Below are 15,271 nucleotides of genomic sequence, written 5' to 3' on the forward strand. Positions count from 1 at the left end.
GTGTCGTTATGTTGGTACTTGGCAATAGCAGTCCAATCCATAGACTATACAGACATTGTCCATACTCTCTGTGGAGGAACACCACGAAAAATGTCCCATAGACGCAGCGGTGAATGCGCCTGAAAGTATGTTGCAAGTATTCTTTACTTCAAATGCCCCCAGAGTCGGCAAAAATGTATGTGAAAATATTTATTTTTACATAGATCTTGTTATTATGCCAAGACCGACTCCTTGGTACATTTCCTTGGCTCGTTTCCTTATCCTAACTCTTCTCAGTGCCATTCCTGACGGTTCTTTCCTAACGTCAATATTTTCCTTTTCTCCTGGAGAACCACCATCCAGTTGACCAAAGAAAAACAGTGGTTTACGTGATTCGCGCGATCGATTCCCGGTGGGGACGCACAAAAAAAAATCTCACGCAGGATACAGAAGGTTGATCTCCTACTTGTCTGTAAAAAAACGATCAGTTAAATAGATGTGTATATCATCTGTTCCGTATCCCACTAGAAGACACAGGACTTCACACTATACTACTGTACCTGTACACTGAATCAGAGAACAGTAAGTACAGTCTGAACAGGGACTTCTAGTCATTTCCCAAAAATTATGAATGATGCAGTGTTTGAATCATTCACATTGCAGCAATTGTAGTACACATTACGTCAGTATACAAATAGCAATATAAAAAAATGAGTTTACATAATTATTCCACTTGAAACTATTTTCATTTGAACATAGAAATATCATACTTATATTTGGCATAAATTACCTCATACCATAAAGATCTTATTAATAAAAAATTCATTTCATCAATGGTCTTATCTAATATTTATATTTAGAATAATATAATTATTGTATATCAGTGAGCAGTATTTAGATATGTCTACATTGGCAACACTGACGCCAACGTAATTTATCTCGCACTATTCGGTACGTGCTTAGCTATGAACGGTTATGACATCGTAGTTCATATCTCGTTTTCATACATTTGAATTTCTAGACATTTTTGTGCTTTTCCAAAATTTCTCTTCAAAATTAAAATTAAATTATTAACGGGAACTAGATTAAGTAGTTTATAAAAAAATGACTTACATGCATCTTCGAATTATATGCATATTGCCTATTCTCATGTCCTTGACTGTATTGTGTTTCTATAAACATAGTGAACTTAGTGCCCTCAGAGTGTTTTATATTTTCTGGTCAGGCGTCACATGTTTAGTGATAGTGTATAGTATTACTATTTCTTTGTATTAATATAAGGAAAAGTAAAAATAAAACAAATGTTATGAGAATCAGTATTCTTTTTACACAGCAGTAACTTACCTAAACCTTACAGTTGATGCAGTTATTCTTAAAATAATATAATATGAAATCTTGACTCTTTCCCTAACATAGTAATAAAATAAAAATTTCTATCTGTCACATAATATTTTTAATTTATAGAATGAATGTAATATTATAAGAGTGCTTCATTTTCTAAAAATAAAAAAAAATGGAATCATATATCACTTACTTCTACATACCATACAAATTTGTATTTTATATTACATACATGTAATAAGTGGTTTCGCGAAGAAAAATTATCGATTCAGTAAGAACGAAAAAACGCACCTATACATTTATATTTGTAATTTAACGACGATCGCTTGGCGTATGTATTTACAACTGAAAATACTTTTCGAAACCGCACTATAATCATAATCCCGAATTTAAAAATATCCAAATCATCCATCATATACATCGAATGCCGGTCGCATCTGTACATAGAACATTCCCACACAAAATTCGTAAATTTCAATCATTGCAACATTATAAAATGATCCGATATAAACTATGTATTAATTTAAAATTAACATTAGCTGTCCGTTCAGCAGGCTGATATACAAAGTAAAAAAATATACATTGTAATTTTCACAACAATACACAGACCGCACTATACAAAACGAGTCACCATCACATCGTTTGCAACTATTGAAACTAATCCAGAACATAATCCATCAATTTCAGGCTATCACGAATGTTCCCCGTCAAAACACTCGTATGTGTAATCTGAAACAAGATGAAACGATTAGATTTAACATGACTTTAACAAAATGTATGTTCATATTGAAGATCTCTATTACAATGTTATAAATGCCAATGTTGCTGTGTCTGTCTCTTCTTCACGCGTAAACCACAGAAACGGTATGAATAAAATTTTGTACCAAGATATGTTAAGATCTAAGAAGGGACTTAGGATAGTGTTATCCCGTAAATCCTGTGCGGAAAGCTAGTCCTGCTACTATTATAAACGAAAATGTTTGGTGAAGACTACCAAACATTGTCACTCTTTCACACAAAAACCACTGAACGGATTTTAATATTACTTGGCAGTGATGTAGATTACACACCGGAATGACACATGACCTATAGAACTACTTGCTTTCATCCGTGGCTTCGGCCGCGAATGATATCCCACGGGGAAACTAAATTTTTATAATTTCATATTGTATTAAGGAATTTCATATTGTATGTTTCGCGAAATTGATCAATTCACACAAAATGAAGACTAGTTTCATAACAGCAATATGCTATATAACAAATGCATTTAATATTTAAAAAATCTTACACTTATAATTATTTTATCTCAGAAAAAAAGTTAAGACCTATGATACTCCAAATGTGAGGTTATTTTTATATTTTGCTACAACTCGCTAGCATTTACCCATAACATCCAATTACCTTAGCTAGTGAGCAGCGCAATATTAATCTCCTTGACCATCTTGACGCGGTGCAGCATCTTGGCTAACGCGTGTCGGCTGAGAGGCTGCGTCGAGTACCAGACCGGCGAGTCGGGCACGCACGATCTCTCGGGCTGCAGGTAGAACACGTCGTTGCGCGTGCGCACCGACTCCGGACTGCGGTGGACAAAGTGTTGTCATACTGTTTGTTGGTATGCGTAAGGTGGAAAGAGTATGGGAATAGTTGATTGCACTAAGGAGGGATATAATCGTGCAGCAAATAAGTGTATTAAAACTCTTTAAATTTCAAGTTTATTGTGTAAAGATGGAATGTCGATTCTTTTAAGATATGCCCTACAATATTGTATCAAAACAAGAAATACCTTGTTTTTGTCAATGTAATACTGGTTTGCTTATTGCTTGCATTACATTTAGTAGGTGGCATGAAAGTATAATTAGGATGCATAAACCATTATTTTCAATAAAAAAATACATTCTTACCATTTAGAAATATAAAATTCATATAACTTTACAGGACACCTCAGTGGATTTTCCTCGTTTTCTTGCTGTTCATAAACTTTCTTTTTTCTCGAATTCGCTTCTGCGGAAAAATGAATGATAATGATAACACTATCTTATAACAAGAACAACTTAATGAAATCCATTTTATATAAAATCCAGCAAGGAATTTGCTTTTTGAAATGTTTTGTAAATTAAAACGATAAATATTTACCTAAAGCGGATTGTGGCGGATAAAACCTTAACAGAACGTTCCTAGCACCGGGTATTTTGGCCTGCCCCGGCTGGTTCGGGTTCCGCTTCCAATGCTTCATTATGTGCGAGAACGATAGCTGCATGTGTTCTTCTACTGTCTGGAAAGTGTTCAAGTTTATTTACCAATTACTGGTAGCGTCAGTGGCGCCGAGTAAATGTCGATTTTTTTTCTGAGTTGAATCACTTAAACATTCCAAATGCCACTGAAAATGGGCACCATCACTGTTGTACTAGAGTGGCTTGCCCTTCCCACTCTATATGCAAATAGGTATCCTTCATACCTTTTCTTTTTTGTGTTATTTTTTGTATTATTATCGTTTTATTGCAAACCATAAATATCAATCCAAAACAATTCATTCAAATATGTCAACTTACAACTAAATTAAAATGTTTTGTGTTGAAGAACATGAGGGTAGACAGAAGAACGTGGGGCGAGTGCGCGCCGAGCTGCTTACTCTCCCATAGGTGTTCTTCTTCCACCCGCGTTACTATGTATTCTGTGGGAATTATAAAAATATAAATAAATTACAACATACAACTACCTCACAAGTTGATCATCTCCTCAATGACTCCATTTATATAAGATTTATGCATGTTAAGTCAAAAATTCGAGGTATTGAACATTTAATCAGGTAATTTAACAACTAATGTGATAATACAACACAAATTTTGGGCATGAGAATAATTTGAAATATATGAAAAAAATTATACATTATTGTGAGGCAATGGCCTACTTATTCAAAAAAATTATCAATTGAATTGCCAATTGCATATTGTACTATTAATTTAATACCTAAAACGTAATATCAGCGACTTTTATATGGATAAAAGAAATTAAAAAAGTATATAAAAGTTACTATTGTTAACGACCACCTCCTTGGTACAGTTATTTGATCCCAGTGGAGACAGAAGCCTGGTATATACTTGATCATAAAGAAAATCGATCAATGAAACAGGTGCCTACACTACACTCAGATAGAGAGAGAGATACTTACGGGAATCGTTATATAACACGGAAAACTTCCTCGCCACCTCGTCCAAACAGTCCGTGAATTTTTCATAATATGGATCCGTAAATATATTGTCTATCCTACCGTTTTCGAACAAATATTGTTGTATACCTGGAACATATATATTATATCAAGTTACCTAAAATTTACACAACTGAATTATATTATATAGAAAAGAAATCAAATAAATTGATTTCCAAACGTTGTGAGTGTGGTGTATCGAATGCTCTTTGCATGAAATTTATTATACACATATAATTTATTACAATTTGTTATACCAAATACATTTGCGGACAATCATAAGGCTATATTTTTCTTTCTTTTTATCTGATTCACAAAAGTTACTTGTATCTTTACTTATTCTTAGTATAACAAAAAATTACCTAGAACCAAATAATAAATAGTGTCCGGTGCGTATTCACTGCCGTTCGGCTTCCGCACCTCTTTAACGAAGAGGCAAAGCGAGTAATTGAGTTCATCCGCTGTGAGCTGTAAGATTTCGGACTTGAAGGGCTTCCGTCGTATCGAACTCTTTTCGATTTCCGCGTTTTTCGTCATCACCCACTGCTTCCATGCGTTCACGCCAAACGTGTACTGTAAACGGTGTTGTTAGTTGATGGATTAAATTTCTAAATCTAGCTGAAATCATTAATTTTTTCTTCGTGGTCCTTCGAACCGGATAAGTATTGATTTATTGCTTAAAAGGAAAAAAAGTTGGACTAAAGTTAAAGCTAAAGACGACTTTCAAATAAATAAAAAAAAAAACATCAAAATCGGTTCACTCAGTCGAAAGTTCTGACGGAACAAACAAAAAAAGAATACCGTCTAATTGATAACCTTTATTTGAAGTCGGTTGAAAAACAATACTTTATTTTTCTTTATGTCATTGTCGGCAATGGAGCTGGTGGCTCACCTGGTGGTAAACGCCACCACCGCCCATGAACATTTGGAGAGGCGTAAGCTCGATTGCTGACCTTAGACATCTACAAATGAATAGCCGACTTTAAATTGGAAGCGGATTAGGAAGGGGTTTACGAAAGGAATATAGGGAAGGGTAAGGAAGTGGCAATATCGATGGGAGATTGGCACACTCGCGGCACATATTGCAGTCCAGTGCAGTACCTTGAGGCACATATTGGCGTCGGGCTTCTCGGCGGGCTCGCGCGGCGGCTCGGGCTGCGGCGGCGGCGCGGGGTCGCGGCGCCGCTTGCTGGTGCGCGGGCGCGGCGGGGCGGGCGGCGCGGGGGGCGCGCGCTTGCGCCCCGCCGCCGCGCCCGCGCCTCCCGCCCCGCCCGCCGCCTGCCCCGCGCGCAGCGCCGCCACCGCGCGCTGCTGCTCCAGCACCATCATGTGGTGGTGGTGCATGCCCTCGCCTTCGAGACCTGGTACGACATCATATATTTACAATATTGATGATGCATGTGTGTTTCGTACACGGAATTAACAATTAATGTACAATCACGCTATACTTATAAATTTATCTAATATATATATTTATAAATAATGATACATTTTTATTTTTATATTTTTGTAGGTAGCAAATAAAGTAACGATAGTGAAAAAAATATGCTGTTCCAAGAGATAACTCGTCGCTATTTTTCTCATTACAATACGGTTAAATATGTTATTATTATTTTTATTATGTTTCTCTTATCTACAATACTCGCTGGTCCCAAGACACTTTTAGTTATTATATTTAATTATTACTTATAATTAGCCTCCAAGAACCAGTATATTTACTATCCTTTGGGAAATAAATACACTCTAAGTAATGAATGAGACAAAAATAAAATACAAACTTGATGAGTTTTTATGATAACGGCCAATAGATATTTAGTAAAAATCATAATTTATCTGTCTATGACAACTAGTTTGCCCGTGATTTTCTAGCTATTTTTGCCTGTATAACTTGGTTATGTAATAAGCTAATATTTGCACCGCTCTGATTCAAAATAAAGAATCATTCAAGAGTCTTGTACACATAATAACAAATAGACATACTTTGAAATATATTCTTTTACTTGCACATTTCGTTTTTTTTTTGTTCACTAAACACAGAAATAGAATGTGAAAAATAATAGACATGTGGTAATTACCCGGCATGCCTGGATGAGAGCTGGGTGTGATAGTGTTGGCCGTCATAGCGGACTCCAAGTCGACTGGTTGGTCTTCGTATTCCGTGGCCATTTTCAACGCCATTTGTAACATATCTTCACCGAACGCGTTGTTACCGTCCATGCCGGCGACTGGACTGAACTCCTCTGTGAGGATAAGAGATTAAGGTCAAATTAAATAAGAGACAAAAATAGTAAAATTAATGTAAATTGCCCTATGCTATACGAATAAAGCTATTTAGGATCGGAATTAGTTAGAACATTAAATGAACCTTCAATAATTCAAAATCAAATTACGAACATGAAAAACTTCATTTAACCTTACATATAGTTATTTATCTACACACTTAATACAAATGTTATTGAACCGAACCGATTCTAATGTACGAAATGTAGGCTTTATTCACCGTTTCTATAATCGTAACAACTCAGTTTACTCACCATTCTCATCCTCAGTATCTGAATCGCTCTGATCCTTCTTTTTATCACCGGCCACCATTTCCGCCATCATCAGCAGTTCCGCTTCAAACGGATCCGTTGGCATTTTATCGTGTATCTTGTTAATCTCCTTCATTATGCCTTTCGCTGAATTCCTAGTTGTGGGGATAAATACGGGAGTCGGGATAGGCAAAGGTATGGGAACGGGTATGGGGAATGGTAACGACCACATAGCACAAGGTACTGGTACATATATGGGAACAGGGACCGGTATAAGGACCTTTCTTTCTAAGCTTGGGTCAGTCTGACACTCTTTAGTACAAGGGTGAGGACGGCAAGACACTCCTTTTGATACCATCATTGGTTTTGCCATAGTTGATTTATTTGCTACCTCGTGTGGTGGTAAAGTTTTAACTATCACATGGTTGTATATTTTGGGGGGTGGGGGAGGTGGTGGAGTCGGGGGTTTGGGTGGGGGAGGGGGAGTTTTGGGTGCTTGTGGCGGTTCAGGTTCGGGCTCTACTTGCGCTAGCCGTTTGGATTTGCCCCTCGTCGTTATGGGCACCAGTGGGGGCGTGGCCAACGATTGCACATTGGATATGACTGGCATGCCTGTGCTCGCGCGGTTTTGATTCTTTGCAGCTGTTGTAACATATTTGATATAAGAAAGTGACCATAAAATTATAAACATATTATTAATACTATAATCTATATGTATATATAAAAATCATTTGGTGTTCGTTAGAAGCCAAGAACGGCTGGCCGATTTTGATAACTTTAGTTTTGATGCATTCATAATAGTGAAATAATGCAGTACAAGAAAATCTATTGCTTTTTCATTATATAACAGTTTTAAGACTAGGCAAGTATTACAGAAAGTTCTTAGAAAAAATCAAGTACATTTAAGAAATTTCAAATAATTTCAAACTACCCACCATTTTTATTAGCGTACGTTCTCCGCGGCACCCCCGTGGGTACCGCCTTAGCAGTATCGGCCGCTTGTTCACCCAGCACTGGTAGCGCATGCTTTGAGTATTGGCCCTGAATTAATGATAAAAAAATATGTACTATCATCTATGGTTATATATTAATGTTTTTAGTGTAGTTGTATTTATAATTTTATGCAAATAAGATTCGAAATCCCACTTAAATTTCTTAATAAATTATTATTCTTTATACATACCTGAAAACTCATAACACACTGGTATGTACAAAAGTTCCTAACAGTAGCATCTGACATTGTCAAGTGGTATTGTGCTAATGCCGTCCGTTTACACATATCACATTTTGTCCTGAAATAATGTTACATTATTTTTATTTATATTTGTACAATATATTATATGAGAAGAACAAAATCACAACAGAATGTTTATAAAATAATGATGTTTTTCAAAATAAAATATTAAAAATGAATGAATGCCAGCTCATCATACAAGCTTCTTCGGTAGTTCCTTCACCGTTCGGGCGATTAAGCTATGGAACGCATTGCCGGAACCAATAAAGAAGGCTCAATCTTTAAATGTTTTTAAAACAATGGTTCATAATTATTATTTTTCCTGTCGTTCTTAGATCAATGTACGTATATTCATTATATTTCACTTTTTATTATATTCATTATTTTTATGTATGTAGCTATTTACATCTATTTGTGTATGTATATATGTATGATAATATAATATATATTTTTACTGTATTGAAATTTATATAAGAAATTTTATTTATTTATTTTTTTTTTCGTTGTATATATATATATATATATATATTTTTATGCTCTTCCCTACTCCTATCCTCTATTTTAACTTCTCTCAGTACAACCGGTCGTCTGGAAGAAATCGCTATTTAGCGATAAGACCGCCACTTGTGATAATGTTCCCTAGGTTAAGTCTCAATTTGTAATTATTCCAAAACAATAAAGCATAAATAAATAAATAAATAAAAATAGAATTATGTACGAAATACAAAAATTTACCTTCTCGACGATACAGCATTAATAGAAACTTGATATAAATTAAAACAGTTCAATGAGCACATCATAACTGTTTGTCCATTCGGCTGCAGTCTTTGTATCATATCAAAATTATACTTCTTCACTTTACACCAATTACAAGGCACTATATGCCTTGAATTGCTTATATATATGTTCATACAGGATTTAGAACAGAAGGGAAACGGCGTGGAGCCATCATATATTGTGAAACATGCATTGGATTTTCTTTCAAAGTACTTTTTACACCAGCGGCATTGATCTGCAATTTTTTCATGTCAGTTAAAATATATTTTAAGTTATATATTATAAGTACATTACAAAAAACCAACATAGTTTACAGAGATATTAAATAATCTTAAATTTTTTGCTTATATAACAAGTACAAAAAAAATTACAGAGAATTATAAATAAGGAATACCTGGAAATATATTGTTAACAAATTTGAATGCGGCAAAACATGGATCAGAACATAGCCTCTGACACACATCTTCACTGACTTCCACCTCTATGGACGTAGACTTTTCCAAAGAGCATACCGCGCACTTTGCCCAGACCGGCTGCGGCACCGGATTCTTGCTCATCTGGTCAAATTTCTCCATGCAACTCTGCGTACAGAAATCTTTAAACTGCCCTTTATCACCCACAGGAGCGAGAAAACCCTCATGACCCCCCGAAATGTCCTTCTGACAATAACAACATATCTTCAAACCCTTCTTGAACTCTTCTAAACACCCAGAGTTACAAAACTGCCGTATAACGTAACCGAAACGCACACAATACTTTCCTAAACTCGTATGTAACACTGCATTCTTACAATTTGCACATTTTGATCCGATTTTGTTTTGATACCGCCCCAAACACGCTTCATTACAAAAGTCCAAAGTCTCCCATGTTAACATTTTATCGTCCTTGTTAATGATCAACGAACACTGACTACATATTCGTAAAAATGATCGTTCCCGTTCCTCCCTCGCCGCTGCTACCATGGCTGGTGTTTTTGCTTGGATTTTATAAGCTTCGTCCAAATACTTATCAGTTGCATTACTGATAACTTGTAACCTTAAAAGTGGTGTTTTAACAGAAATAGGAGTATTTCGTATATGTCGCGTGGCGCGCTTTTTTGTGACTAAATACCTTCCATTCTCTTGCAAATTGAGTGATTTTAGACATGGCTGATCACATATGTACAAATCTTCTCCATACCTTTTCGCATGATACATGCATTTCTTAGTTTCTTTACAACAGAAACATTCACTCATCTGCGGCGTTTGATCGTCCACTGTTATTCTGCGTCGTTTGAACGTATACTTTTCCACTTCATCAGCCATCATGCTGTGCAAGCACCTAAGGGAACAGTAATAAGTATCTTCGCCTTCATAGTTGTAAAAGAAATAACATGTTTTTGTTTCTTCACATTCGGAGCATAGACATTCCTTGGGATATATTTCATCAATCACATATTTGTTTTTGATTAATATATACTGATCGGGGTGTTCAGCTTGGAACGACGTAATACAGAAATCACCACAGAAGTATTTGCGTTCATCAGTTTCTGTACAACAGAAGAAACTACATGTTTGTGTCGCTTTACAGAATTCACATTTCGTTTTTATCGGGACAGTCTCTCTAATTGGTATTGGTCCATGCCCTTCTGATGCTTCCGCATGCTCCTCTTGATCATTCTCTTTGTCTGAAAATACGAAAAACGGTACAAACATACAAAAGACAAAAGTTTCCTCTTTATAATAGTAGTGTATGTTAAAAAAAAGTACTTTCTCAAAAAAGCACCTCTAGTCTAGTGATTAAATGTAAAAAGTTTAAAATACCACATCTATTAATCGATAGACGCTAACAAACAAATGCACTGCATTATCAAAAGTCAAACAATAATTCTCCTTCATACTCCTAAGCTTGTTTACGCGAAGGAGATGGATAGACTATTCATGACGTCATCATATCTTATTCACAAACACTACAAAAGCACAATATGTAAATGCCTTGTACCATGCCAGCTTTCTATAACAGACCCATAACCAGAGATGAGAATGCACATACCTCCACCATTTTCATTGTCATTTTCATTACCATCTTCATTGCCTTCTTCATGAACAGAAGCATCATTACCATCTGCTTCACTGTTAGCATTAGCAAGATCTTCAGTTGTATCTGTCTGCGAGTCTTGTGTTTCTGTTTCCACTTTAGGCTTTGCTGCTATTGAGGCTGCTTCTATGACAATAAAATGTTATTAGATATTTAGAACAGCTTTTTTAAAAGCCACAATAATTATATACATTCAGTAAGGAACAGACATGTATAACCTGGAATTATAATAAAATTCTCTGAATTGAAACATAAATTGATAAATTTAAAGATAAAAACTCAGAAAAGTGCAAATACAAAAGAAAAATTTTAATGATTTTACCTTGGAAACCCCTACTAGCTGACAAAGAACAATTTTCAATCCTTAAGATGGTTATAAAAATAGTTTACATTCAAAAATCCACACTATAATATTTTAAGAACTCACCCTCTGCCTGTTTTCGTTTTTCGGCTAAAACTTTTTCTGCTTCAGCCTTATCTTCCTCTGATAATTCCCTCTCTGTGTCTGGAAGAAGGCACACTTCCTCATCCGCCCCTGGCTCCTCCGTCAACTCAGATACACTTTCATCTGTAACAATTGTTAATAATATACATTTAACAAACTTTTTTTGAAAAGATACCATACATAGTTAATAAATTGTTATTTACTCTTTGGCATATAGGATATTGTCATGGCAGAAGAGCAAAAGAACATTTTATAGGCAACCCAATATTCAAGATTTTACTTTCTTTTGTACTAGTGGTCCACCCTGGCTTCGCCCATACATATCATATCGGTACATATATAGCATATACCCTTCCTCAATAAATGGGCTAAGACTGAAAGAATTTTTCAAATCGAACCAGTAGTTCCTGAGATTAGTGTGTTCAAACCTAACAAACAAACTCTTTAGCTTTATAATATTAGTATAGATTTAACCCAAGGGAAATGTATTGTTTTAAGAAATAAGTTTCAATATCCAAATTGCTTCTAAATTATTGATATGAATAAATAAATATTTATTACAAATTTTTTACCTGGATGTTGATCATCATCTCCATCCACATTGTCCACACTGTCTCCATGGTGGTCTACACTATCTACATTATGATCATCATCATCATCATCTATATTCATTGAAGCATCTGCCTGTGTACTTGTTTCTACTTGTACATCTGTAGTATCTTTTAATAAAGCATCAAATGGGTCTAAAGCCTATGAGAAAAGTAGGATTAATTAATGCAATAGTTAATTAAATATTTTCAATAATGTTGCTACTAAATGACATGTGAGAAAACTTGTTAAGAAAACTTTGATTAGGGAAAAATACTATTTCACTGGAATGGAAACATTACATATGCATAACAATATAGGTATTATATTATTATTCATGTTATGGACTTAATATAATTTGAAAATATAGGATATATTAAATATTTTTTTAACCATTGTAATAGTTTAATTTTTTTCAAATTAACGACTAATAACTTACTTGTGTGTGATCTTCTTGAGATTCCTCCACTGACACATTGGGTGCTGTTTCAAACTCTGGCTTTTGTACTTTATCCGCATCTCCATTATTATCTACATACTCTGTTTCATTTTTAGTTTCACTAGCCTCTTCCTGACTGGATTCTGTAGGTGTTTCTTTTAATGTATCCACAGTATCTTGACTATTACTCTCTTGTGTACTTAAACCTAATTCTGGTGTTGATTCTTCTTTTAATGTTTCCTCTGAAATAAATGAAAAATACTTTCAAGTTGGATTTGGTAATAGGCTGTGATACAACATAGTAAATATAGAAGAATGTCTTAATCCAGGGGCATAAATTCAAGAGATATAGCATATTGATTGATGATTTCCACACAGTATAATTTATAACTTAAAAAAACACAAAAATAGCTTTAATATTATCAGTTCCTATACAGATTTGGTAAGTAGTATTTATATTCACTAGGTAAACAGTAGGTAGATTCAGTCATTTTTTATTTAAAACTTGTATATTATGAGCTTAAAAATTATTTTATGAACTTATGAACATACACATAATAATATTTCTTTTATATTATATAACATCTCACCAATATTCTATTTTTTATTAAATCATGTTATTTAAACAACATATTGTGCTAACAAGCTACTACTCCTCGGCAGATTATAATATATAAGAGAATGAAAAAATAAATTATTAATTTCTAAATATAACTGACCTTTACAATCGTCACTTTCCTTACTTCTTGTTACACTATCTTCAATGCTTGTATCTTTTTCATCATTTAGCACTTCATCAACCTTTTCGCTTTCATCACTAGCTGTATTCCTATCACCTGATAGCTGTCCTTCTGTCTGTGGTGATGCTGGTCCTTCAACACCTGATGGTGAAGCTGGTTCCTCAACACCTGATGGTGAAACTGGTACTTCAACACCTGATGGTGAAACTGGTCCTTCATCACCTTGTTTTTCATTGTGATTGTTTTCTTCAATACTTGCTTGATCTGTATGATTAGTTAAATCACTTTGCTCATCACTACTTATTTTTGTATCACCAGTTTCATCAACACTTTTCAGGGCCTCTTCCTTCGGCTCGGTTTTTTCCACAACATTTTCCACATTTTCATCCTTCGTTTTTTCTTCCTCAGGTTTTTTAGAACTATTGTTTTCCACCTCTGTTGAATTTTCTGCAACTTCTTCCTTTTCGTCCATTTTCAATCTTATTAGAAATGTGCATACATGGACCACAATATATACATCTGTAATCAGTGAAATATAATTACTTGAATAAAGTGTTTACGATGAACTGTCGCGCCCGGCACATTTATAGGTTATAGTTATATTATGCACAATATGTTCGGAATAATGCATAAAGAACAAACATGATACACTCAAAATTTGTATTTTATTTAAATATTTATCATAAATTGTTTAGATATTTTATTTGAGTACAAAGTATTAAAATGGTTATAATGGTTCCTTGACTATTTATCCCGCGCTTATTGGGTATACACGGAAAGAAGAATAATTTCAAACTCCTTTTGCCAAATGATCGTTTCAGTTCTCTTAAATTTAAAGTTAATTAATAGACCTAAAAATAAATTTAAATATAACAAATAGTATAGACAAAAAATAATTTTAGCGGGTTCAAGACTCATGAAGGCTGAAAAAAGGGACGTTAATCCATAGATTAATTTTAAGATAGATATATAGTCCTACAAATGCTACTTTTAATATTTGTGAGATTTTCGCAATAATACTTACAAATGCACAGTTATTCTAAAAATCACAAGCACAACAAACGACCACCATTTTGGAATCAACCTGTACCAGCAATTGCGGATATGAAAGGAGCTGTCAACTCGTCATCTTACAATAATAATTCGTTTTGAATTAAATAATAAAGATTTTCATTCAAAATCGTTGCGGTAATTGTTTTATCGTGTGGTTATAAATACTGTAAGTAGGTACTTCAAATTCGTAAATCGTAATTCACATAGAATAAAAAGCAATCAATGGAAAGGCCAATTTTTGTTCTTATGTTGGCACTAAGTGACGCTTGGCAGAAGCTTTATTTAATCGCCAATAGTGATGTTCGATTTCAATATTAGATATCGATAATACAATGAATGACGAATATAAAGTCTTAATTAAATAAATCATATTTTTATTTATTTATTATTGGACATCAAAAAAGAAAAAAAATGTTCCCATTCTATTTAAAACAGTTTTCCCTAAAAACATGCTAAAATATGTTATGCAAATAGCCGTCGTAAGACTATTTGGCACTTCACTGAAGAAAAATAGAAATAGAAATAGATAGAAATTTGTTATCTTTGGAATTGAGTAAATTTATGTCTTAAATTTTATTAATTAAAAATCGTTACAGTATTAATAATCCTAATTAATGCTAATTTAGCTACTTTCATGCTACACTATTTACCAAAGAATTTGATTTCTATAAAAATGAATCAATCTATATCCAATAAATCTGGCAATACATTTGCACGCTTTTCTAGTTTCGTGTAACCTGTAGCACTATTATGTAGGTACCGACAGTTAACCATTTGCTGAAATTAAGATCACCTTCTATATAAGGACACCATACATTTTTTATGATAAAGTTTTCTGTATATTTCACATTGTATATTTTTTC

At 34.2% G+C, this 15,271-nt stretch overlaps 1 protein-coding gene across 2 annotated transcripts; it reads right to left on the bottom strand.

The window, feature by feature from the left end:
* Positions 1 to 1,283: 1,283 nt before the first annotated feature.
* Positions 1,284 to 14,662, bottom strand: LOC119828932 (zinc finger MYM-type protein 3). Of its 2 annotated transcripts, XM_038351251.1 has the most exons (20): positions 14,380 to 14,662; positions 13,335 to 13,874; positions 12,616 to 12,857; positions 12,161 to 12,338; positions 11,571 to 11,711; positions 11,099 to 11,269; positions 9,462 to 10,733; positions 9,026 to 9,302; positions 8,240 to 8,348; positions 7,992 to 8,097; positions 7,060 to 7,698; positions 6,601 to 6,765; positions 5,627 to 5,886; positions 4,888 to 5,098; positions 4,490 to 4,615; positions 3,870 to 3,991; positions 3,454 to 3,592; positions 3,222 to 3,321; positions 2,722 to 2,897; positions 1,284 to 2,049 (listed from the first exon to the last, which is right to left on the bottom strand). In XM_038351251.1, the coding sequence occupies exons 2-19, from the start codon at positions 13,825 to 13,827 to the stop codon at positions 2,723 to 2,725; spliced, it is 4,926 nt and encodes a 1,641-aa protein (XP_038207179.1). In that variant the 5' UTR covers positions 13,828 to 13,874; positions 14,380 to 14,662; the 3' UTR covers positions 1,284 to 2,049; position 2,722. The 2 variants fall into 2 exon arrangements, with proteins under 2 accessions (XP_038207179.1, XP_038207180.1); XM_038351252.1 differs by lacking the exon at positions 1,284 to 2,049 and having other exon boundaries at positions 2,723 to 2,897; positions 11,099 to 11,266.
* Between the last annotated feature and the right edge of the window lie 609 nt (positions 14,663 to 15,271).

This window comes from Zerene cesonia, chromosome 9, assembly GCF_012273895.1.
Source record: "Zerene cesonia ecotype Mississippi chromosome 9, Zerene_cesonia_1.1, whole genome shotgun sequence".
In the NCBI taxonomy this organism is placed as follows: domain Eukaryota; kingdom Metazoa; phylum Arthropoda; class Insecta; order Lepidoptera; family Pieridae; genus Zerene; species Zerene cesonia.